The 26,567-nt window shown below is 46.5% G+C and overlaps 2 protein-coding genes across 2 annotated transcripts; both read left to right on the top strand.

The window, feature by feature from the left end:
• Positions 1-1,811: 1,811 nt before the first annotated feature.
• LOC134377330 (uncharacterized) lies at positions 1,812-6,839 on the top strand (the record flags this gene model as incomplete). The annotated part of the gene is given in 1 exon segment (XM_063095985.1): positions 1,812-6,839. A coding segment is annotated over 1 exon segment (5,028 nt), but the record flags the coding sequence as incomplete, so codon positions are not given.
• Positions 6,840-19,328: 12,489 nt separating this feature from the next.
• On the top strand, positions 19,329-24,356 carry LOC134374604 (uncharacterized; the record flags this gene model as incomplete). Its single annotated transcript, XM_063092444.1, is given in 1 exon segment — positions 19,329-24,356. A coding segment is annotated over 1 exon segment (5,028 nt), but the record flags the coding sequence as incomplete, so codon positions are not given.
• Between the last annotated feature and the right edge of the window lie 2,211 nt (positions 24,357-26,567).

The raw sequence follows: 26,567 nt of genomic DNA, 5'->3' as shown, positions 1-26,567 counted from the left end.
GTCTCTGCCAGGGCTTTTCTCTTAATCTCACATTCTGTCTTCACCGCATTCAGCGTGCTGCAGTGTAGTTGTTTTTTGGATTACCTCTGTGCCCCACTAGATGGTGAGATCCCTGAGGATTGAGACTGTGTTATTAATCTCCATATTTATGACATCCAGTTTAATGCCTGGCACCAGGTTCAATTTGTGTTCCTAAAAATAATGAGTATGGCACATAGTATATGGATTATTTAATTTTAAGAGCCAGGCTGTATCTTTAAATTAGTCAATATGTTGCTCTATTTGTTTTTTTCCTCTCCATTCTGCTTTTCATATCAAACTTCATGTATATACAAAATCTAAGTGGCAATGAAAAACACTAATATTTCATGCTAAAGGGAGAGAACAACATATTGATGCCAGAGGATCTGGGGGTCCTGATAGCAGGCGTCAACCCACCCCATCCTCTTACCAGGTTTTTGACTCAACCACAGGAAAGAATTCAGGAACAAAGTCACAGTAGAGAGTGAGAACAGGTTTACCGTAACAGATAAGAAATGCAGACTTCACAGAGAAAGTGAGGTCTAGCTCCAGAGACTGAGCAGGGCCCACACCAAGTTTGGCACAAAAGTAAGAAATCCACACTTAAAATTTAGTACAGAGTGCAGGCTGGCTCTAGAGATAAGCAGCCACTAGCTAAAAGTGAAGAAAGAACTTTTTAAGCTAGCCGTAGTAACGCCATTTTGCAAGGCACAAAACATTACCCTGGTTAAAAGTCCCTAGCATAGGAAAAGTACAGCCTGAGGTTGAGACCAGATAACGAACAGGATATCTGTGGTTATGCACCTGGGCCCCGGCCCGAGGCAAAGGGCGGATAGTTCCCAGAAATAGACAAGTCAGTTAAAGTTTCAAGAGTGCCCCTCAGCTGTTTCAAGGACTCCCAACAGTTTCCAGGGTGCCCCTCAGCTGTTTCAAGGACTCCCAACAGTTTCCAGGGTGCCCCTCAGCTGTTTCAAGGACTCCCACCAGTTTCCAGGGTGCCCCTCAGCTGTTTCAAGGACTCCCACATAACCGAAGCTCACCCCAGGCCTTATTTGAACTGACCAATTAAACTCGCTTCTCGCTTCTGTACCCGCGCTTATTTGAACTGACCAATTAAACTCGCTTCTCGCTTCTGTACCCGCGCTTTTTGCTATAAAAAGGACCCAGGAGCTTCACTCGGCGCGCCAGTCTTCCAAAAGACTGTGTCGCCCGGGTACCCGTGTGTTCAAATAAACCTCTTGCTGTTTGCATCCGTCTTCGTGGTCTCGCTGTTCCTTGGGAGGGTCTCCCTGAACTGACTGACTACCCACTTTGGGAGTCTTTCATTTGGGGGCTCGTCCGGGATCGGAGACCCCCACCCAGGGACCACCGACCCACCAACGGGAGGTAAGCTGGCCAGCAGTCGTTCTGTGTCTCGTTTCTGTGTCTCGTTTCTGTGTCTAATCCTGTGACTCTGACTGTCTTTCTGAGTGCGCGCATTTTGGTTTCAGTTTGTTCCGGGTTAGTCGCTCTGGGAGCGAAGTGCGGGTAGCGAACAGACGTGTTCGGGGGCTCGCCACCCGGCAATCCTGGGAGACGTCCCAGGATCAGGGGAGGACCAGGGACGCCTGGTGGACCCCTTGGCAGAGGATTATTGTGTTTTGGTCTCACCGCGTCTCGGGAGGCGCGCTCTGCCATCGGACTCTTTCTTCTATTTCTACGGCACTCGGTCTCGTCGCCGTTTCTGGTTTCTTTTTGTCTTAGTTGTGATAGGTCTTTGCGTCGTCGTTCCCCTATTGGAAATTTTCGAGATGGGGCAAGGTGCCCTTACGCCTCTCTCCCTTACTCTAGATCATTGGAAAGATGTCAAAGCCAGGGCTCACAATCTGTCCATGGAGATCAAAAAAGGAAAATGGCAGACTTTCTGTTCGTCTGAGTGGCCCACATTCGGCGTAGGTTGGCCGCCAGAGGGAACCTTTGACCTTTCTGTCATTTTTGCAGTTAAAAAGATTGTTTTTCAGGAGACCGGAGGACACCCGGACCAGGTTGCCTATGTCGTGGTATGGCAAGACCTCGCCCAGAATCCCCCTCCCTGGGTGCCACCCTCCAGCAAAGTCGCTGTTGTTTCGGGATCAGAAAATACTCAAAGGCCACCTACAAGGAAGCCTTCCGCCCCTCCCCAACCCCCCGTCCTCCCGACACCAGATGACCTATTTTCTCTCTCTGAACCCCCACCTTACCCGGCGGCTCCGCTGCCCCCTCTGGCCCCTCAGGGAAACAGATCGGCACCAGGCCGAGCGCCCGGTGATCCTAGCCCTGAGGGACCGGCTGCGGGGACTAGGAGCCGCCAACCTCGCAGTCCGAGAGACGGCTCCGGTCCTGACTCCACCGTAGCTTTGCCCCTCCGAGCCATAGGGCCCCCAGCTGAGCCAAATGGCTTGGTCCCTTTGCAGTATTGGCCTTTTTCCTCAGCAGATCTTTACAATTGGAAGTCTAACCATCCTTCTTTTTCTGAAAAACCAGCAGGTCTCACGGGACTTCTTGAGTCCCTTATGTTCTCTCACCAGCCCACTTGGGACGATTGCCAACAGCTACTCCAGATCCTCTTCACCACTGAAGAGCGAGAAAGGATTCTTCTGGAGGCCCGCAAGAACGTTCTCGGGGATAACGGGGCCCCTACACAACTCGAGAACCTCATTAATGAGGCTTTCCCCCTCAATCGACCTCAATGGGATTACAACACGGCCGAAGGTAGGGAGCGTCTTCTGGTCTACCGCCGGACTCTAGTGGCAGGTCTCAAAGGGGCAGCCCGGCGCCCCACCAATTTGGCCAAGGTAAGAGAGGTCTTGCAGGGACCGGCAGAACCCCCTTCGGTTTTCTTAGAACGCCTAATGGAGGCCTATAGAAGGTACACTCCGTTTGAACCCTCTTCTGAGGGGCAGCAGGCTGCGGTCACAATGGCCTTCATCGGCCAGTCAGCCCCAGACATTAAAAAAAGGTTACAAAGACTAGAGGGGCTCCAAGACCTTTCCTTACAAGACTTAGTAAAGGAGGCAGAAAAGGTGTACCACAAGAGAGAAACAGAAGAAGAAAGACAGGAAAGAGAAAAAAAAGAGACAGAAGAGAGAGAGAGGCGGCGTGATAAACGCCAAGAAAAAAATTTAACTAGGATTTTGGCCGCAGTGGTAGGTGAAAGAGGGTCTAGAGATAGGCAGACAGGGAACCTGAGCAACCGGGCAAAGAAAACACCTAGGGATGGAAGACCCCCTCTAGACAAAGACCAATGCGCGTACTGTAAAGAGAAGGGTCACTGGGCAAGAGAATGTCCCCGGAAAAAGAACATCAGAGAAGCCAAGGTTCTATCCCTAGATGACTAGGGGAGTCGGGGTTCGGACCCCCTCCCCGAACCTAGGGTAACATTGACAGTGGAGGGGACCCCCATCGAGTTTCTGGTCGATACCGGGGCTGAACATTCGGTGCTGACCCAACCCATGGGGAAGGTAGGGTCCAGGCGGACAGTCGTAGTAGGAGCGACCGGCAGCAAAGTCTACCCCTGGACCACTCAGAGACTTTTAAGGGTCGGACATAGGCAAGTGACCCATTCCTTTTTGGTCATACCTGAGTGCCCTGCTCCTCTGTTGGGCCGGGACATCCTGACCAAACTAAAGGCTCAAATCCAGTTTTCCACAGAGGGCCCACAAGTAACATGGGGAGATCACTCTACCATGTGCCTGGTCCTAAACCTAGAAGAAGAATACCGGCTGTATGAAAAGCCGGCCTCTCCCTCCATCGACCCATCCTGGCTCCAACTTTTTCCCACCGTATGGGCAGAAAAGACAGGTATGGGACTGGCCAATAACGTCCCACCAGTAGTAGTAGAGCTGAAATCAGGTGCCTCACCGGTGGCCGTCCGACAGTATCCAATGACTAAAGAAGCCCGGGAAGGCATCAGACCCCACATCCAAAGGTTCTTAGACCTAGGGGTCTTAGTGCCCTGCCAATCGCCCTGGAACACCCCTCTGCTACCAGTAAAAAAGCCAGGGACCAATGACTATCGGCCAGTCCAAGACTTGAGAGAAATTAACAAAAGGGTGCAAGACATTCATCCCACGGTCCCAAATCCATACAGCCTCCTGAGTTCCCTTCCGCCTAGTCACACTTGGTACTCAGTCCTGGATCTCAAGGATGCCTTTTTTTGCCTCAGACTACACCCCAACAGCCAGCCACTGTTCGCGTTCGAGTGGAGAGACCCAGAAAAAGGTAACACAGGTCAGCTGACCTGGACACGGCTGCCACAGGGGTTCAAAAATTCTCCCACTCTCTTCGACGAGGCCCTCCACCGAGATTTAGCTCCTTTTAGGGCTCTCAACCCCCAGGTCATATTACTCCAATATGTGGACGACCTCCTAGTGGCAGCTCCCACATATGAAGGCTGCAAAAGAGGGACACAAAAGCTCTTGCAGGAACTGAGTAAGTTGGGGTACCGGGTATCAGCTAAAAAGGCCCAGTTATGCCAGAAAGAGGTCACCTATTTGGGGTACCTGCTCAAAGGGGGAAAAAGATGGCTGACCCCGGCCCGGAAAGCTACAGTTATGAAGATCCCTACTCCCACAACCCCCAGGCAGGTCCGCGAATTTCTGGGTACTGCCGGATTCTGCAGGCTCTGGATTCCTGGGTTTGCTTCCCTGGCTGCACCCTTGTACCCCCTGACAAGGGAAAACATTCCTTTTACCTGGACTGAGGAGCATCAAAAGGCTTTTGACCACATAAAAAAAGCCTTGCTGTCTGCCCCCGCCTTGGCTCTCCCAGACCTCACCAAATCATTTACTCTGTACGTAGATGAAAGAGCCGGTGTAGCCCGAGGAGTGCTTACTCAGACCCTAGGACCATGGCGACGGCCAGTAGCTTATCTATCAAAAAAACTGGATCCAGTGGCCAGTGGGTGGCCAACCTGCCTAAAAGCGGTTGCTGCAGTGGCACTCCTCCTCAAAGACGCTGATAAGTTAACCTTGGGGCAAAATGTGACTGTGATTGCTTCCCACAGCCTCGAAAGTATCGTGCGGCAGCCCCCCAATCGGTGGATGACCAATGCCAGAATGACTCATTACCAGAGTTTGCTGCTAAACGAAAGAATATCTTTCGCGCCCCCTGCTGTCCTGAACCCAGCTACCCTACTACCAGTCGAGTCAGAATCCACCCCAGTACACCAATGCTCAGAAATCCTTGCTGAAGAAGCTGGGACTCGACGGGACCTGAAGGACCAGCCATTGCCCGGAGTGCCTGCCTGGTATACAGACGGTAGCAGCTTCATTGCGGAAGGTAAGAAGAAAGCAGGGGCCGCCATCGTAGATGGCAAACGGACGGTATGGGCAAGCAGCCTGCCAGAAGGGACATCAGCCCAGAAGGCCGAGCTAATAGCCTTGACGCAGGCATTACGCCTAGCCGAAGGAAAAAACATCAACATCTACACGGACAGCAGGTATGCTTTTGCCACTGCTCACATTCATGGGGCAATATATAAACAGAGGGGACTGCTCACTTCTGCTGGAAAAGACATTAAAAATAAACAAGAAATTCTGGCTCTGCTAGAGGCCATTTACCTCCCTAAGCAGGTCGCCATTATCCACTGCCCAGGCCACCAGAGAGGAAATAACCCTGTGGCGGCCGGGAACCGGAGGGCCGACGAGGCTGCAAAACAAGCCGCCCTGTCGGTCAAGGTGCTAACAAAAACTACAAAGCTTCAAGAGCCAATCGAGCCTGCTCAAGCTAGGACCAAGCCAAGAGAGCTCACTCCTGACCAGGGAAAAGAATTCATTCAGCGGTTACATCAGCTAACACACTTAGGACCAGAAAAGCTCCTTCAACTGGCAAGCCGCACCAGCCTCTCCATCCCGAACCTCCGGTCCACTGTTCAAGAAGTCGCCAATCGGTGTCCAGCTTGCGCCATGACTAATGCGGCTACCACCTACCGAGAGACCGGAAAAAGACAACGGGGAGATCGACCCGGCGTATACTGGGAAGTAGACTTTACAGAGGTAAAGCCTGGCCGGTATAGAAACAAGTATCTGCTAGTATTTGTAGATACTTTCTCTGGATGGGTAGAAGCTTTTCCTACCAAAACGGAAACGGCCCTGACTGTATGTAAAAAGATACTAGAAGAAATCCTGCCCCGTTTCGGGATCCCTAAGGTGATCGGGTCAGATAATGGCCCAGCCTTTGTTGCTCAGGTAAGCCAGGGACTAGCCACACAACTGGGGATAAATTGGAAATTACATTGTGCGTATAGGCCCCAGAGCTCAGGTCAAGTAGAGAGAATGAATAGAACCATCAAAGAGACCTTAACTAAATTGGCCTTAGAGACCGGTGGAAAAGACTGGGTGGCCCTCCTTCCCTTAGCGCTGTTCAGAGCCAGGAATACCCCTGGCCAGTTCGGTCTAACTCCCTATGAAATCCTCTACGGGGGACCCCCCCCCATACTTGAGTTGGGAGAAACACTGGGTCCCGATGATAATTTTCTCCCTGTCTTATTTACCCACTTAAAGGCTCTAGAAGTTGTGAAGACCCAGATTTGGGACCAGATCAAAGAGACATATCAGCCCGGTACCATAGCTGTCCCCCACCCGTTCCAGGTCGGAGACCGAGTGCTGGTCAGACGCCATCGACCCAGCAACCTTGAGCCTCGGTGGAAAGGCCCGTATCTGGTATTGCTGACCACCCCGACCGCAGTAAAAGTTGATGGCATCGCTGCCTGGGTCCATGCTTCCCATCTCAAGCCTGCACCACCCCCGGCACCAAACGAGACCTGGGAGCTGGAAAGGACTGATCATCCTCTTAAGCTGCGTATTCGGCGGCGGAAAAATGAGTCCACCGGGTAAGAACCCCCACCGGCCTGTGATCCTCACCTGGAAGGTACTGTCCCAAACTGGAGAAGTTGTCTGGACCAAACAGGCTACCCAGCCGCCTTGGACTTGGTGGCCCGATCTTAAACCTGATGTATGTGCCCTGGCGGCGGGTATTGAGACCTGGGATATCCCGGGATACATAGCATCGGGCTAGGCCCAGATCAGACCCCCTGATTCAGACTACACAAAAGCTTATAATCAGATCACCTGGGGGGTCCCAGGGTGCAGCTATCCCCGAGCTAGAAACAGGCTTGCCGCTTCCCCCTTCTACGTGTGCCCCCGGGATGGCCGGACCCTTTCAGAAGCTAGAAGGTGCGGAGGGCTGGAATCCCTATATTGCAAAGAATGGGGTTGTGAAACCACGGGGACAGTCTACTGGGGACCTAGTTCCTCATGGGACCTCATAACTGTAGAACGTAACGATAGCAGTAAAAACTGTGACAACACCGGCTGGTGTAACCCCCTTAAAATAAAATTCACAGAGAAAGGAAAAAATTCCAGAGATTGGGCACAAGGAAGAACCTGGGGACTAAGGTTCTATTTGACGGGAAACGATCCAGGTGTACTGTTCACCATTCGCCTAGATATCACCAATATGCCAACTGTGGCAGTGGGCCCCGACCCCGTCCTTGCAGAACAGGGACCTCCTAGCAACAAGCTGTACCCAATGACTAGCAGGCAACCCCCCGCGGCACAAAGGAGCACTGCTACACAGAGCCTCCTATCACCAGGCACTCTACCCCCCACCACGGGTGACAGGCTCTTTGGTCTTGTACAGGGGGCCTTCCTAGCTCTAAATGCCACCAACCCGAACGCCACAGAGCATTGCTGGCTCTGTCTGGCCATAAGCCCCCCCTACTATGAAGGAATAGCCTTTTTGGGAGAGGCCAATTATACCAGCGCCGAGAGTTGCCGTTGGGGGACCCAGGGAAAGCTTACTCTCACAGAGGTCACAGGACAAGGGTTATGTATAGGAACAATACCTTCTACCCATCAACATCTTTGCAACCAGACCCTATCCATCAATTCCTCCGGGGACCATCAGTACCTTCTCCCCTCCAACCATAGCTGGTGGGCTTGCAGCACCGGTCTCACCCCTTGCGTTTCCCTCTCAGTTTTTAATCAGTCTAAGGATTTCTGTGTCCAGGTTCAGCTGATTCCTCGCATCTATTACCATCCTGAAGAAACTTTGTTGCAGGCCTATGACAACCCTCATCCCAGGTTTAAGAGAGAACCTCTCACACTTACCCTAGCTGTCCTACTGGGAATTGTGGCAGGTATAGGTACCGGCTCGGCTGCTCTGATTAAAGGACCTATAGACCTCCAGCGGGGCCTAACCGAGCTCCAGACTGCCATGGACACTGACCTCCGGGCCCTCCAGGATTCAGTCAGCAAGTTAGAGGACTCATTGACTTCTCTATCTGAGGTAGTACTCCAAAATAGGCGAGGCCTTGACTTACTGTTTTTAAGAGAGGGAGGCCTCTGCGCGGCCCTCAGAGAGGAGTGCTGTTTTTATGTAGACCATTCAGGTGTGATACGAGACACCATGGCCAAACTCAAACAAAGACTAGATAAAAGACAGTTAGAGCGCCAAAAAGATCAAAACTGGTTTGAAGGTTGGTTCAATAGCTCCCCTTGGTTCACTACCCTACTATCAACCATCGCCGGGCCCCTAGTACTCCTTCTTCTGTTGCTCATTCTGGGGCCCTGTGTCATCAACAGGTTAGTCCAATTCATCAATGATAGAATAAGTACAATTAAAGTCCTGGTTCTTAGACAAAAATATCAGACTATAGATAATGAAAATAACTTTTAACTCCGCTCTAAGATTAGAGCTATCCACAAAAGAAATGGGGGAATGAAGAAAGAACTTTTTAAGCTAGCCGTAGTAACGCCATTTTGCAAGGCACAAAACATTACCCTGGTTAAAAGTCCCTAGCATAGGAAAAGTACAGCCTGAGGTTGAGACCAGATAACGAACAGGATATCTGTGGTTATGCACCTGGGCCCCGGCCCGAGGCAAAGGGCGGATAGTTCCCAGAAATAGACAAGTCAGTTAAAGTTTCAAGAGTGCCCCTCAGCTGTTTCAAGGACTCCCAACAGTTTCCAGGGTGCCCCTCAGCTGTTTCAAGGACTCCCAACAGTTTCCAGGGTGCCCCTCAGCTGTTTCAAGGACTCCCACCAGTTTCCAGGGTGCCCCTCAGCTGTTTCAAGGACTCCCACATAACCGAAGCTCACCCCAGGCCTTATTTGAACTGACCAATTAAACTCGCTTCTCGCTTCTGTACCCGCGCTTATTTGAACTGACCAATTAAACTCGCTTCTCGCTTCTGTACCCGCGCTTTTTGCTATAAAAAGGACCCAGGAGCTTCACTCGGCGCGCCAGTCTTCCAAAAGACTGTGTCGCCCGGGTACCCGTGTGTTCAAATAAACCTCTTGCTGTTTGCATCCGTCTTCGTGGTCTCGCTGTTCCTTGGGAGGGTCTCCCTGAACTGACTGACTACCCACTTTGGGAGTCTTTCAAAAGTAAACTTAACACAAAAAGTAAAGCTTAGATACCTTAGCCAGTGAAGTGGGGGTTGGCCCCAGGAAAGTTAGCAACAACCTTGGCTTCTGCTGGGATTTGGCTTTTATAGTTTTGCTGTCTAATACATATTCATGCTATCTAATGAATATTCAGTTAAGGGGGTGGTTCCCTGTTATGTAACATAGTCTTGCACATGTTCATTTGATCTCTTTTTGGAGCATGTTCATTGGTCAAATCCTATCACAGGTACTGAACATATTCAAGAATATTCTGTGCTCTTTAGTACCTCTAGTGGAAGGCCATTCAAAGGATAAACTCCCTTCCACTGAGCTTGCTCAGTCACTGGTGTCACATAAGGTGGTATGAATTCCTTTTACTGAGAATGCTCAGCCACTGGATTTGCATAAGTCCACCTCTAGTGGTCTCAATCTCCCTGTGTTGTTGCCAAAAATAGGTCCAACAAGCAACAGTAACTCTCCTCTAGGGGAGGGCCTAGGGGAGGAGACTGAGATTCTGGGGAGTGGCTTGAAACCCAGAGGTACATCCTGAAACCTGAACCCAGGGAAACTGAACACCTCCTATCTCAGTACTATGTGAAAGAGAAATCTTTGTTAAAGACATATCCTTACATGGGTATTCCTTTGGTGCACATTATTATTGCACTAGCAGTTCTTTCAGTTATTAGCCCATTTGCTTCCAAGAACAGTGAACTCTTTGCTTTAGCATTTTCATTGTTAGTCTAGGTCTCATGAAATGTGTCAGAATTATTTTTCTCACTAAAATAAACAGCCATAGATTAAGTGAGATTAAGAAAAATCTCATCATTTATTGGTAGCCTCTTTAGATTTGTTTTTCCTCTCCTTTGATCATTGAGTATTTTTTTTTTTTTTCATTTCCCAAGAAGTGAAAAAGAAAGAAATTAATAGACAGGTTGTAGGCCTTTTCTACTGCACCTCGCAACTGATGAGGTGAACATTATTTTTGTTTTGTAAGTGACAAAAATGAGGTTCAAAATTAAGTGATTTTTATGGGAAGCCAATTATAGAAAGAGGTAGGATTGAACCCAAGTGTGATAGACACTAAAATAATATTCTTTTCACTCTACCATGTCCCCTTATTCAGGTATGAACTAAGAAAAAGATCTCTTGGTTCTGATGTACAGTATCACATGAAAATGATCACAAACACACACACACACACACACACACACACACACACACACACAAAATTAACTACATTTCCTAAATGGCAGAAATAGCTTATATATTTAGAAAACTTATTAAGTGATTAAGCCGTCTTCTCTGAGAAGTCCTCCTTGGACACCCCTATTTCCTCTGACCCACATATGAAATTATATTTACAACAGAAAGCAGATTTAGAAGCATGGTGTAAGCAATATGTACAGGAAGAATGGAATTGATAACTTGTTTTGAAATGCCTTTTCTGATTCTTTCCTCATAATAAGAAAATCACATGGCTACCCTTGTTCCTGGCTCATTAACAGTGGTCAGTGGCATTGTTTTGCCAACATTTCAATTCCTGAATATGAGGTTGTTAATGAATAGCAAATATTTATTGAGCTCTTACAATATTCCAGGCAATGCATTATATTCTTTATATTTACCATCATATTTAAAATTTAGTGTGTTCCTTTAAGATAGGTGCTCTTTTTATAGCTATTTTCTAAAATAACAGAGTTAATAAAAATTAAATAACTGCTTCAAGGTTCAACCTGTTGGAAAATGGCAAAGCAAGATTTGAATCCTCATTATCTGACTATGAAGCTTGTGCTCTAACGTGTCCATTATTTGTCAGGATTCTTGAGAATGCATTTGGCCTGGGAAATCTAGTCAGGGAATCGAGTTTTAGTCCCAGGTTTGGTGTTGACAAGGTCTGTGAGTTCAGGAAAGTCACTTTCTCTCTCTGAGCCTGTTTTCTCATTCGTTTAAGGGAATGGGGGATGAGAAGAATGATTTCTGAAGTATCTTGCAACTGAGAAAATAAATGATTGAAATGTCAGAAATGGAAGCTCATTAACTCACAGTGGGATATGATAATTTCCCAAGACTATCCTGGCATAATACTAGTACCTGCTGCACCACAATACTTTTCAAATTAAATTTTATTTTTGCTTAATATTTAGCCTATGCTTCTTACTATCATTTCCTACATAATTTTGTCGGAGTTCTGATCATGTTTTACTAACTCCAAATTAGGATGCACAGCATAGAGTGTGAAAATGTATTTTCACAGGCCAGGAAGTTTGAAATGAGGACTGTCTTTGTGTATAGCAGGCATTCTATTTAACATTTTGCTGATGAAGAAACCACATCTTCAAAGCTTAAAGGATGATGTATGAAATCTGCAGATGGATAATTTGACGACTTACATTGTTTCCTCAAGGCCTGGTCTTGCCATGTTCTGGGAAGAAGCATGTTTATTTTTCTGGAGCTCTGGATTCAGCAGCATCTTCCTTCGTGTCTTGGAGAGAGGTGATTATTATGTTGTTCGTTGCTAGTGATCATAATGGCTTGGCAGGTGCTGGAGCAGGATGATTTTTTCAAATATCACAATTCCTAGTACTGCTCTAGTTTCTTGAGCATTATTTTTCCTCAGCTCTGCTAAGGTACATTCATACTGTACTTCATTTGTTAGTTATGTTTCCAACTTGGATCAAAATAAATGAAAAACTGAAAAGGCAGTTCTGAAAGTATGGGTACAAATAATAATTTCTCCAGAAACATAGAGTTCACCTAAACATGCTTTTAGATGAACTGCAAAGTGCTCAGTATGTTTATCCTGTTTCTTTTCTTGTTCTTTCCAACCACCTTAAGTAAGGTCAGTAAGGATTGTTTGTACAAACCATAGGCTTTTACTAGTCTTTGTGGAGTTCCTCTATAGATATTATTTTATTAATTTTTCACCATAACACTAAAAGGTTAATATTATTTTTTTCATTTTAGGGATGAGAAAACTGATTGTGGAAGAGATTAAGGAATTTATCTATGAACACATAGCTAGCTAGCTACTAAAAGAGAGACCGAGTTCTTCTTGACTTATAAACTTAACGATCTTGCTATGATGCTGCATGATCTGGTGAACTGAAAACTTCTTACCAACATAAAAATCTTGCTCTCTTAGGTTACATCTTATTTCTTAGGAAATTCCCCTGATTGTGTGTCTGTAACGTATTTAATACATTTTTTATTGGAATAACTATCATCTATCATAATGTAGGTCCATATTACCTGTACAGCTCAATAAAATTTTTTAAAGTGAAGACATTGATTTAACTAACATTCACATCAATATATAGAAAATCACCAGCATCCCTCACAGCTATTCCCCTCTCCAGAGGAAATCACAGTCCTCACCTTTATCGCCAAAGTTTAGTGTTACCTGTTTTCAAACTTGAAATATATGGAAACGTGCAGTGTATATTCTTTTGTGCATGACTGCTTCGTTTCTTTCCTTAGATCCAAGTTTCCTTCTGTTATTATATTGCACCTCCTTAAATAACTCTCTTCAATATTTTCTTTTTGGAAGCACAGGAGTGTTAGGAGTCCCTAAGACCATCTTTAGGTTTAATGATTTGCTAGAAGGACTCACAGGACTCAGAAAAGCTGTTATACTCATAGTTATAGCTTATTACAGTGAAAGGATATATATTAAAATCAGCAAAGGTAGAAGAAGCATAACAGAATCCAGGAGAGAACAAATTTCCAATTGTCCCCTCCCAGTAGAATCATATGGACAGTACTAAATTTTCCCAGCAAGGATGTGAGAAAATATCTGCAGAGTATTGCCAACCAGTGAAGCTCACCTGAGCCTCGCTGGTCCAAGGTTGTTATTGGAGGTGTCAGTAGTTATGGAGTGCCCACGACCTTAGTCTTCAGCCAGGATTTCCAGAGCTCAGACTAATACAGAATGTCCCAAAGCCCTCACCGTAAATCACACTGTCAACATAAACTATCTGGCGTGGCTCGAGGCTCCAAACAGACTCTAATCAAGCAGCAAATTCCAAGGACTCAAAGGTTATTTTCCAGGAGCCAGTCAAGAGCCAGTCCTTTCTTCGGAATGTGAAAGATGTAAACACCCCAAGCCTGCTAAGTTAATCCTTTAGTGTACACCAGGACTCCTAGCAATGAATTTTTCATCTTTTGTTTACCTGAAAACGTCCTACTTTACCTTTATTTTTGAAAGATATTTTCACTGGATATAGAATTCTGGGCTAAAAGTGTTTTCCTTTCTGTACTCTAAAAATATCACCCCTTTACCTTCTGGCTCGTGTAGTTTGTAATGAAAAATCTATTGTGATTTTTATCATTGTCCCTCTGTAGTTAATGTTTCTTCTTCCTATGGATGTCTTTAAGATTTTTTAAAAAATCTTTAGTTCTTAGCCGTGTGACTATGATATATCTAGATGTGCATGTATGTGTTTGTGTGCTATTTATCCTGTTTGTAATTTTCTGAAATCCTTGAAGTAATATTTCCATCCTCAACCTCTCTTCATTCTTGGCTGCTCTTAAGATTTTCTCTTTGTTTTTGATTTTTTAATAATTTTACCCTTTTACTAGATGTATGTATGTCTGGATATGTCTAGATGTCTTTTGTTATGTATATATACTGCTTCTGGTTTACAATGTGTCTTGAGTCTTGTTTTACACTTTTTTTTCTTTTCTTTTTTTAGCAATTCGGTCATGTTATTTCTTATTTTCTTCTTAGTGCTTATCCAGATTGGAGTTTACTGAGCTTCTTGAAATGATAGCTCTGTAAGTTTTATTAAAGATTGAAAATATTGGTACATTAGATTTACAAATATGTTTCTAATCTTTCTCCTCTTTTTTCTCCCCTACCTCTTGGATTTTTCTATTTTAAATCTCTTTACATTGTCCCCAGGCCATTGAGACTCTTCATTTTATTAAGCCTTATATATCTTGTCCTTCAATTAAAATATAATTTCTATTGTCTTATTTTCACTGTTACCGATCTTTTCTTCTGTAGAGTCTAATCTTCCATTAAGCCCATCTAATTAATTTTTAATTTTATATATCATGTATTTTTAGCTTTGTGTGTTCCTTTTGGTTCTTTCGCAGAGTTTGCATTTTTCTGTTTGTTAGACTTCATTTTTACTTTAAATGCATGAACATATTTACAATAGCTGTTTTAAAGTCTTGTCTGCTACTTTAATAATTTTTATTAATTTTGAGACTGTTTTTATTAACAGTCTTTTCTTTTGTATATTGATCACATTTTTCTGATTCTTTGCATGTTTATCTTTTTTATTATTATTATTGAATGCTGGACATTGTGCACATAACATTATTGAAAGTTTGGTTATTTTTTTGGATTCCTTTACAGCTTGTGGGAGTTTGTTTTGCCAAGCAGCTGAATTTAATTGCAGCTCAGCTTTATACTTTCAAATGCTTCTTTTTTGCTCTCAATGCATATATAAAGACCTGCATAATGGCCTACAAGACTCTCACGATCCAGTTTGTAACTACTTCTTTTTTCTCATATCCTGTATTCATCTGCCTTTGCTCCATCTGCTTGAGGCACATTTGTCTTTTTGCTATTCTTAAAGCCTGCCAGTTTTGCTTCAGACTTGGGTCTTTATTCTTGCTTCTCTCTTTACCTAGAATACTCTTGTTCAATTTGCTCATAATACGTGCCCTTACTTTGGTTGTCACCCCTTCAAAGGATACTTCCCTGACTGCCATTTACAAAAGAGGTACTCTTAAATTTCCTCACCTAATCACACCTTCCTTATTCCACATTTCTTTTCTTCATAGCAAATGTTACTATCCGATATGATAAATTTATTTACCTGAAGCACCTGACTGTAATATGCAATCCTGCATTTTATCTTTTTCACAGGCATCCTAAGTGACTGACACATTCAAAAAATATTTGTTGGATGAGTTAATAAATGATTCATAGTTCCTTATGCATCAGATGGTTATGATACTACCTGCCCTAGCAATCTCAGGTTTATTTTTCCTGAGTGTTAACTGAAACATTATCTATTGTAATGTATCACACGTATTTGACATTTTTAAAAATGCTCTGACGATATTTGGGAAAAATTTTGATTTGTGAGTCTCAGTGGTGTAAAAGGACCTACTTACTTCTCTCGAAAGCAAAATGACCAAATATTCATTTTCCCAACCTCCTTAGATGGGGTGACCGCTGTTCAGATTTGATTGGAACTAAGGGGTTCCCTGTGTTGTGGAATTTTTAATGTTTAAGATAGGGATGATTCAGCTAAAACTGGGACAGTTTGTCACCCTGCTGGAAGTTAGGTGTAAACATGAGACAAAAAACTTTTGGTCAATCACGCTACCACCTAAGAATTTGGCTGTAGTGAGTGATGTAAAGAAATTAGTGAATTCATTCCAGCCACAGCAGGGTTATTCAAGGTCCAGGGGTATTGGTGGCATCAACAGTGGTGTTCTGACCAAATGTACCCTATTTCATACTCTGCTATAAACTAAGCTACCGGTTCCCTAATATTCTTCAAAAACCCTTCATTTTTGGTTAAATTAGTAGTCGAGTGTTTCTGTTGCTTAGAGGCAAGAATACTCTGATACATTCTTGATATCCTCTTGAAAAAATTTTGAAGAAGGTAAATTGTTAAAAAATATAAAAGCATTGAGAATCACTTTTTGTTGTTGTTGTTGCAGAGCAGGGCTCAGCTGAACATCTAGGTAGTCAGTGGGAAACACTTACAAGTGTAAAGGGTTTTGCCAAAGTGGGTATTGTATGTGTTTTTAAGAAGTTTGATTATAGCAAGTTTCAAGCTGTGTTGGAAAAATCACATTTTATTCTAGTTGTTATACCTGTTGGGTTGTATTCAAATATGTTTTCATGGTATAATAGGTGGAGATGAGTTTACTTTCCTTAAAACATGAAGGAAGTAGTAGCTTAAGCTGTTTCGTGCACTAATCTTTTGTGTACTCACAGCAGTGAGTAGCCTGTTGTAGCCTGCAATGTATTTTAAATGTCTTATGCTCATATGACATCATTGCTAAACTATGAAATAATACAATTTTATTCTTATCCTTATACACTGGTCATAGCTACTAAATTCCTGTGGTACCTACCATAATGATTCCTCTTTCCTAAAATTTCATGAGTGTACAAAAACTCATCAAGAGGGGATTTTCCAGACTGACTGCAGGGTTTTTGGACTTTCTAATGCCCACACCTAACTTTGATAGCTATTGATGTCAGAACATGATGACAGTTATACAACAATATGAATGTAGTTAACACCATGCAACTATACAGTTAAAAATAGTTCCAACTCTTGGCTATTGTAAGTAGAGCTGTAATAAACATGGTAGTGCAGGTATCCCTTCGACATGATGATTTTCATTTCTTTGGTTATATACCCAGCAGTGGGATTGCTGGGTCATGTGGCAGTTCTATCTGTAGTTCTATCTGTAGTATAGAGGAACCTCCATACTATTTTCCATAATGGCTGCACCAATTTACAGTTCTACCAACAGTGTAAGAAGGTTCCCTCTCTTTGCATCCTCTCCAGCTTTTGCTGTTCTCTGGCTTTTTGATAATAGCCAGTCTAACTGGGGTGAGATGATATCTCAGTGTGGTTTTGATTTGCATTTCCCTGATGCTGAGCGATGCTGAGCATTTTTTCATGTGTCTGTTGGCCATTTGTATGTTTTCCTTTGAGAAATGCCTATTCAGTTCCTTTGCTCATTTTTAATTGGATTATTTGCTTTTCTACTGTTAAGTTGTTTGAATTCCTTATGTATTCTGGATAGTAATCCTTTCTTGGATGCATATTTTACAAATATTTTCTCCCACTCCGTAGGTTGTTTTTTCTCTCTGTTAATGTTGGATGGATGACTGGATAAGGAAAATGTGCTATATTTCTACAATGGAATATTACTCTGCCATAGAAAAGAATGAAATACTGCCATTTGCAGCAATATGGAGAACTTACAGAAAATTATGTTAAGTCAAATAAGCCAGGCACGGAAAGAGAAATACCACGTCGCACTCTTAAGTGGGAGGTACAAAAATAAACAAATAAAAGAAAGAAAGAAAGATACAACAATCACAATAATATGTTGAAATTTCAAAAGGAGAGAAGAGAGCTGAGGTTACCAGAGGTGGAAAATGGGAAGAGGGAAAGGGGCAAGGGAAGAATTGGTAAAGGGCCATGAAAAACAATTACACTGTATAATGTTGAGGGTAATAATTATTGTGATTTGAGCATCACATATGCCACACAGGTATTGATATTCATTCAACTTTGCGTCCCACAGATACGTACAATCAACTATGTTTCAATAAAAAAAAAGTTCTAAAACGTGGTTAAGATGGTAAATTTTATGTAATGTGTATTTTACCACAATAAAATAAATGTTTTTGAAAAATTGGCACTTAAAAGGGACTTCAAAAAGATAGGAGAAATGCATTAACACCATGTTAGAAATGTGGCTCACTATAGACAATATGGAGTTCACCAAAATTGTATTTTTGTGTAAGACAGAAATAACATTGCTAACTTAAAAAACTGACCAAAATGGCAGAGGATTTATTCTGCAGAGCCCCGTGGGTATTAAAAGGGTATATATAAAAAGAGCTAAAAACCAACTACATTTATACTGATAAAATACTAAATCAATCAATAAATAAAATAAAAAGATGCCCATGAAAATCAGAAGCAATAACTGGGATTAGCTTAAGGATGAGCATGTTTCACATGGGTATTTAAAAGTAAAAAAAAAAAAAGAGGTTTTTATGAAATTGAAGAAAGAACTTTTTAAGCTAGCCGTAGTAACGCCATTTTGCAAGGCACAAAACATTACCCTGGTTAAAAGTCCCTAGCATAGGAAAAGTACAGCCTGAGGTTGAGACCAGATAACGAACAGGATATCTGTGGTTATGCACCTGGGCCCCGGCCCGAGGCAAAGGGCGGATAGTTCCCAGAAATAGACAAGTCAGTTAAAGTTTCAAGGGTGCCCCTCAGCTGTTTCAAGGACTCCCAACAGTTTCCAGGGTGCCCCTCAGCTGTTTCAAGGACTCCCAACAGTTTCCAGGGTGCCCCTCAGCTGTTTCAAGGACTCCCAACAGTTTCCAGGGTGCCCCTCAGCTGTTTCAAGGACTCCCACCAGTTTCCAGGGTGCCCCTCAGCTGTTTCAAGGACTCCCACATAACCGAAGCTCACCCGCGCTTATTTGAACTGACCAATTAAACTCGCTTCTCGCTTCTGTACCCGCGCTTTTTGCTATAAAAAGGACCCAGGAGCTTCACTCGGCGCGCCAGTCTTCCAAAAGACTGTGTCGCCCGGGTACCCGTGTGTTCAAATAAACCTCTTGCTGTTTGCATCCGTCTTCGTGGTCTCGCTGTTCCTTGGGAGGGTCTCCCTGAACTGACTGACTACCGACTTTGGGAGTCTTTCATTTGGGGGCTCGTCCGGGATCGGAGACCCCCACCCAGGGACCACCGACCCACCAACGGGAGGTAAGCTGGCCAGCAGTCGTTCTGTGTCTCGTTTCTGTGTCTCGTTTCTGTGTCTAATCCTGTGACTCTGACTGTCTTTCTGAGTGCGCGCATTTTGGTTTCAGTTTGTTCCGGGTTAGTCGCTCTGGGAGCGAAGTGCGGGTAGCGAACAGACGTGTTCGGGGGCTCGCCACCCGGCAATCCTGGGAGACGTCCCAGGATCAGGGGAGGACCAGGGACGCCTGGTGGACCCCTTGGCAGAGGATTATTGTGTTTTGGTCTCACCGCGTCTCGGGAGGCGCGCTCTGCCATCGGACTCTTTCTTCTATTTCTACGGCACTCGGTCTCGTCGCCGTTTCTGGTTTCTTTTTGTCTTAGTTGTGATAGGTCTTTGCGTCGTCGTTCCCCTATTGGAAATTTTCGAGATGGGGCAAGGTGCCCTTACGCCTCTCTCCCTTACTCTAGATCATTGGAAAGATGTCAAAGCCAGGGCTCACAATCTGTCCATGGAGATCAAAAAAGGAAAATGGCAGACTTTCTGTTCGTCTGAGTGGCCCACATTCGGCGTAGGTTGGCCGCCAGAGGGAACCTTTGACCTTTCTGTCATTTTTGCAGTTAAAAAGATTGTTTTTCAGGAGACCGGAGGACACCCGGACCAGGTTGCCTATGTCGTGGTATGGCAAGACCTCGCCCAGAATCCCCCTCCCTGGGTGCCACCCTCCAGCAAAGTCGCTGTTGTTTCGGGATCAGAAAATACTCAAAGGCCACCTACAAGGAAGCCTTCCGCCCCTCCCCAACCCCCCGTCCTCCCGACACCAGATGACCTATTTTCTCTCTCTGAACCCCCACCTTACCCGGCGGCTCCGCTGCCCCCTCTGGCCCCTCAGGGAAACAGATCGGCACCAGGCCGAGCGCCCGGTGATCCTAGCCCTGAGGGACCGGCTGCGGGGACTAGGAGCCGCCAACCTCGCAGTCCGAGAGACGGCTCCGGTCCTGACTCCACCGTAGCTTTGCCCCTCCGAGCCATAGGGCCCCCAGCTGAGCCAAATGGCTTGGTCCCTTTGCAGTATTGGCCTTTTTCCTCAGCAGATCTTTACAATTGGAAGTCTAACCATCCTTCTTTTTCTGAAAAACCAGCAGGTCTCACGGGACTTCTTGAGTCCCTTATGTTCTCTCACCAGCCCACTTGGGACGATTGCCAACAGCTACTCCAGATCCTCTTCACCACTGAAGAGCGAGAAAGGATTCTTCTGGAGGCCCGCAAGAACGTTCTCGGGGATAACGGGGCCCCTACACAACTCGAGAACCTCATTAATGAGGCTTTCCCCCTCAATCGACCTCAATGGGATTACAACACGGCCGAAGGTAGGGAGCGTCTTCTGGTCTACCGCCGGACTCTAGTGGCAGGTCTCAAAGGGGCAGCCCGGCGCCCCACCAATTTGGCCAAGGTAAGAGAGGTCTTGCAGGGACCGGCAGAACCCCCTTCGGTTTTCTTAGAACGCCTAATGGAGGCCTATAGAAGGTACACTCCGTTTGAACCCTCTTCTGAGGGGCAGCAGGCTGCGGTCACAATGGCCTTCATCGGCCAGTCAGCCCCAGACATTAAAAAAAGGTTACAAAGACTAGAGGGGCTCCAAGACCTTTCCTTACAAGACTTAGTAAAGGAGGCAGAAAAGGTGTACCACAAGAGAGAAACAGAAGAAGAAAGACAGGAAAGAGAAAAAAAAGAGACAGAAGAGAGAGAGAGGCGGCGTGATAAACGCCAAGAAAAAAATTTAACTAGGATTTTGGCCGCAGTGGTAGGTGAAAGAGGGTCTAGAGATAGGCAGACAGGGAACCTGAGCAACCGGGCAAAGAAAACACCTAGGGATGGAAGACCCCCTCTAGACAAAGACCAATGCGCGTACTGTAAAGAGAAGGGTCACTGGGCAAGAGAATGTCCCCGGAAAAAGAACATCAGAGAAGCCAAGGTTCTATCCCTAGATGACTAGGGGAGTCGGGGTTCGGACCCCCTCCCCGAACCTAGGGTAACATTGACAGTGGAGGGGACCCCCATCGAGTTTCTGGTCGATACCGGGGCTGAACATTCGGTGCTGACCCAACCCATGGGGAAGGTAGGGTCCAGGCGGACAGTCGTAGTAGGAGCGACCGGCAGCAAAGTCTACCCCTGGACCACTCAGAGACTTTTAAGGGTCGGACATAGGCAAGTGACCCATTCCTTTTTGGTCATACCTGAGTGCCCTGCTCCTCTGTTGGGCCGGGACATCCTGACCAAACTAAAGGCTCAAATCCAGTTTTCCACAGAGGGCCCACAAGTAACATGGGGAGATCACTCTACCATGTGCCTGGTCCTAAACCTAGAAGAAGAATACCGGCTGTATGAAAAGCCGGCCTCTCCCTCCATCGACCCATCCTGGCTCCAACTTTTTCCCACCGTATGGGCAGAAAAGACAGGTATGGGACTGGCCAATAACGTCCCACCAGTAGTAGTAGAGCTGAAATCAGGTGCCTCACCGGTGGCCGTCCGACAGTATCCAATGACTAAAGAAGCCCGGGAAGGCATCAGACCCCACATCCAAAGGTTCTTAGACCTAGGGGTCTTAGTGCCCTGCCAATCGCCCTGGAACACCCCTCTGCTACCAGTAAAAAAGCCAGGGACCAATGACTATCGGCCAGTCCAAGACTTGAGAGAAATTAACAAAAGGGTGCAAGACATTCATCCCACGGTCCCAAATCCATACAGCCTCCTGAGTTCCCTTCCGCCTAGTCACACTTGGTACTCAGTCCTGGATCTCAAGGATGCCTTTTTTTGCCTCAGACTACACCCCAACAGCCAGCCACTGTTCGCGTTCGAGTGGAGAGACCCAGAAAAAGGTAACACAGGTCAGCTGACCTGGACACGGCTGCCACAGGGGTTCAAAAATTCTCCCACTCTCTTCGACGAGGCCCTCCACCGAGATTTAGCTCCTTTTAGGGCTCTCAACCCCCAGGTCATATTACTCCAATATGTGGACGACCTCCTAGTGGCAGCTCCCACATATGAAGGCTGCAAAAGAGGGACACAAAAGCTCTTGCAGGAACTGAGTAAGTTGGGGTACCGGGTATCAGCTAAAAAGGCCCAGTTATGCCAGAAAGAGGTCACCTATTTGGGGTACCTGCTCAAAGGGGGAAAAAGATGGCTGACCCCGGCCCGGAAAGCTACAGTTATGAAGATCCCTACTCCCACAACCCCCAGGCAGGTCCGCGAATTTCTGGGTACTGCCGGATTCTGCAGGCTCTGGATTCCTGGGTTTGCTTCCCTGGCTGCACCCTTGTACCCCCTGACAAGGGAAAACATTCCTTTTACCTGGACTGAGGAGCATCAAAAGGCTTTTGACCACATAAAAAAAGCCTTGCTGTCTGCCCCCGCCTTGGCTCTCCCAGACCTCACCAAATCATTTACTCTGTACGTAGATGAAAGAGCCGGTGTAGCCCGAGGAGTGCTTACTCAGACCCTAGGACCATGGCGACGGCCAGTAGCTTATCTATCAAAAAAACTGGATCCAGTGGCCAGTGGGTGGCCAACCTGCCTAAAAGCGGTTGCTGCAGTGGCACTCCTCCTCAAAGACGCTGATAAGTTAACCTTGGGGCAAAATGTGACTGTGATTGCTTCCCACAGCCTCGAAAGTATCGTGCGGCAGCCCCCCAATCGGTGGATGACCAATGCCAGAATGACTCATTACCAGAGTTTGCTGCTAAACGAAAGAATATCTTTCGCGCCCCCTGCTGTCCTGAACCCAGCTACCCTACTACCAGTCGAGTCAGAATCCACCCCAGTACACCAATGCTCAGAAATCCTTGCTGAAGAAGCTGGGACTCGACGGGACCTGAAGGACCAGCCATTGCCCGGAGTGCCTGCCTGGTATACAGACGGTAGCAGCTTCATTGCGGAAGGTAAGAAGAAAGCAGGGGCCGCCATCGTAGATGGCAAACGGACGGTATGGGCAAGCAGCCTGCCAGAAGGGACATCAGCCCAGAAGGCCGAGCTAATAGCCTTGACGCAGGCATTACGCCTAGCCGAAGGAAAAAACATCAACATCTACACGGACAGCAGGTATGCTTTTGCCACTGCTCACATTCATGGGGCAATATATAAACAGAGGGGACTGCTCACTTCTGCTGGAAAAGACATTAAAAATAAACAAGAAATTCTGGCTCTGCTAGAGGCCATTTACCTCCCTAAGCAGGTCGCCATTATCCACTGCCCAGGCCACCAGAGAGGAAATAACCCTGTGGCGGCCGGGAACCGGAGGGCCGACGAGGCTGCAAAACAAGCCGCCCTGTCGGTCAAGGTGCTAACAAAAACTACAAAGCTTCAAGAGCCAATCGAGCCTGCTCAAGCTAGGACCAAGCCAAGAGAGCTCACTCCTGACCAGGGAAAAGAATTCATTCAGCGGTTACATCAGCTAACACACTTAGGACCAGAAAAGCTCCTTCAACTGGCAAGCCGCACCAGCCTCTCCATCCCGAACCTCCGGTCCACTGTTCAAGAAGTCGCCAATCGGTGTCCAGCTTGCGCCATGACTAATGCGGCTACCACCTACCGAGAGACCGGAAAAAGACAACGGGGAGATCGACCCGGCGTATACTGGGAAGTAGACTTTACAGAGGTAAAGCCTGGCCGGTATAGAAACAAGTATCTGCTAGTATTTGTAGATACTTTCTCTGGATGGGTAGAAGCTTTTCCTACCAAAACGGAAACGGCCCTGACTGTATGTAAAAAGATACTAGAAGAAATCCTGCCCCGTTTCGGGATCCCTAAGGTGATCGGGTCAGATAATGGCCCAGCCTTTGTTGCTCAGGTAAGCCAGGGACTAGCCACACAACTGGGGATAAATTGGAAATTACATTGTGCGTATAGGCCCCAGAGCTCAGGTCAAGTAGAGAGAATGAATAGAACCATCAAAGAGACCTTAACTAAATTGGCCTTAGAGACCGGTGGAAAAGACTGGGTGGCCCTCCTTCCCTTAGCGCTGTTCAGAGCCAGGAATACCCCTGGCCAGTTCGGTCTAACTCCCTATGAAATCCTCTACGGGGGACCCCCCCCCATACTTGAGTTGGGAGAAACACTGGGTCCCGATGATAATTTTCTCCCTGTCTTATTTACCCACTTAAAGGCTCTAGAAGTTGTGAAGACCCAGATTTGGGACCAGATCAAAGAGACATATCAGCCCGGTACCATAGCTGTCCCCCACCCGTTCCAGGTCGGAGACCGAGTGCTGGTCAGACGCCATCGACCCAGCAACCTTGAGCCTCGGTGGAAAGGCCCGTATCTGGTATTGCTGACCACCCCGACCGCAGTAAAAGTTGATGGCATCGCTGCCTGGGTCCATGCTTCCCATCTCAAGCCTGCACCACCCCCGGCACCAAACGAGACCTGGGAGCTGGAAAGGACTGATCATCCTCTTAAGCTGCGTATTCGGCGGCGGAAAAATGAGTCCACCGGGTAAGAACCCCCACCGGCCTGTGATCCTCACCTGGAAGGTACTGTCCCAAACTGGAGAAGTTGTCTGGACCAAACAGGCTACCCAGCCGCCTTGGACTTGGTGGCCCGATCTTAAACCTGATGTATGTGCCCTGGCGGCGGGTATTGAGACCTGGGATATCCCGGGATACATAGCATCGGGCTAGGCCCAGATCAGACCCCCTGATTCAGACTACACAAAAGCTTATAATCAGATCACCTGGGGGGTCCCAGGGTGCAGCTATCCCCGAGCTAGAAACAGGCTTGCCGCTTCCCCCTTCTACGTGTGCCCCCGGGATGGCCGGACCCTTTCAGAAGCTAGAAGGTGCGGAGGGCTGGAATCCCTATATTGCAAAGAATGGGGTTGTGAAACCACGGGGACAGTCTACTGGGGACCTAGTTCCTCATGGGACCTCATAACTGTAGAACGTAACGATAGCAGTAAAAACTGTGACAACACCGGCTGGTGTAACCCCCTTAAAATAAAATTCACAGAGAAAGGAAAAAATTCCAGAGATTGGGCACAAGGAAGAACCTGGGGACTAAGGTTCTATTTGACGGGAAACGATCCAGGTGTACTGTTCACCATTCGCCTAGATATCACCAATATGCCAACTGTGGCAGTGGGCCCCGACCCCGTCCTTGCAGAACAGGGACCTCCTAGCAACAAGCTGTACCCAATGACTAGCAGGCAACCCCCCGCGGCACAAAGGAGCACTGCTACACAGAGCCTCCTATCACCAGGCACTCTACCCCCCACCACGGGTGACAGGCTCTTTGGTCTTGTACAGGGGGCCTTCCTAGCTCTAAATGCCACCAACCCGAACGCCACAGAGCATTGCTGGCTCTGTCTGGCCATAAGCCCCCCCTACTATGAAGGAATAGCCTTTTTGGGAGAGGCCAATTATACCAGCGCCGAGAGTTGCCGTTGGGGGACCCAGGGAAAGCTTACTCTCACAGAGGTCACAGGACAAGGGTTATGTATAGGAACAATACCTTCTACCCATCAACATCTTTGCAACCAGACCCTATCCATCAATTCCTCCGGGGACCATCAGTACCTTCTCCCCTCCAACCATAGCTGGTGGGCTTGCAGCACCGGTCTCACCCCTTGCGTTTCCCTCTCAGTTTTTAATCAGTCTAAGGATTTCTGTGTCCAGGTTCAGCTGATTCCTCGCATCTATTACCATCCTGAAGAAACTTTGTTGCAGGCCTATGACAACCCTCATCCCAGGTTTAAGAGAGAACCTCTCACACTTACCCTAGCTGTCCTACTGGGAATTGTGGCAGGTATAGGTACCGGCTCGGCTGCTCTGATTAAAGGACCTATAGACCTCCAGCGGGGCCTAACCGAGCTCCAGACTGCCATGGACACTGACCTCCGGGCCCTCCAGGATTCAGTCAGCAAGTTAGAGGACTCATTGACTTCTCTATCTGAGGTAGTACTCCAAAATAGGCGAGGCCTTGACTTACTGTTTTTAAGAGAGGGAGGCCTCTGCGCGGCCCTCAGAGAGGAGTGCTGTTTTTATGTAGACCATTCAGGTGTGATACGAGACACCATGGCCAAACTCAAACAAAGACTAGATAAAAGACAGTTAGAGCGCCAAAAAGATCAAAACTGGTTTGAAGGTTGGTTCAATAGCTCCCCTTGGTTCACTACCCTACTATCAACCATCGCCGGGCCCCTAGTACTCCTTCTTCTGTTGCTCATTCTGGGGCCCTGTGTCATCAACAGGTTAGTCCAATTCATCAATGATAGAATAAGTACAATTAAAGTCCTGGTTCTTAGACAAAAATATCAGACTATAGATAATGAAAATAACTTTTAACTCCGCTCTAAGATTAGAGCTATCCACAAAAGAAATGGGGGAATGAAGAAAGAACTTTTTAAGCTAGCCGTAGTAACGCCATTTTGCAAGGCACAAAACATTACCCTGGTTAAAAGTCCCTAGCATAGGAAAAGTACAGCCTGAGGTTGAGACCAGATAACGAACAGGATATCTGTGGTTATGCACCTGGGCCCCGGCCCGAGGCAAAGGGCGGATAGTTCCCAGAAATAGACAAGTCAGTTAAAGTTTCAAGGGTGCCCCTCAGCTGTTTCAAGGACTCCCAACAGTTTCCAGGGTGCCCCTCAGCTGTTTCAAGGACTCCCAACAGTTTC

Source organism: Cynocephalus volans, chromosome 4 (genome assembly GCF_027409185.1).
Source record: "Cynocephalus volans isolate mCynVol1 chromosome 4, mCynVol1.pri, whole genome shotgun sequence".
Lineage (NCBI taxonomy): Eukaryota > Metazoa > Chordata > Mammalia > Dermoptera > Cynocephalidae > Cynocephalus > Cynocephalus volans.
The sequence above is the reverse complement of the archived record's forward strand: the minus strand, read 5'-3'. Positions and strand labels throughout refer to the sequence as shown.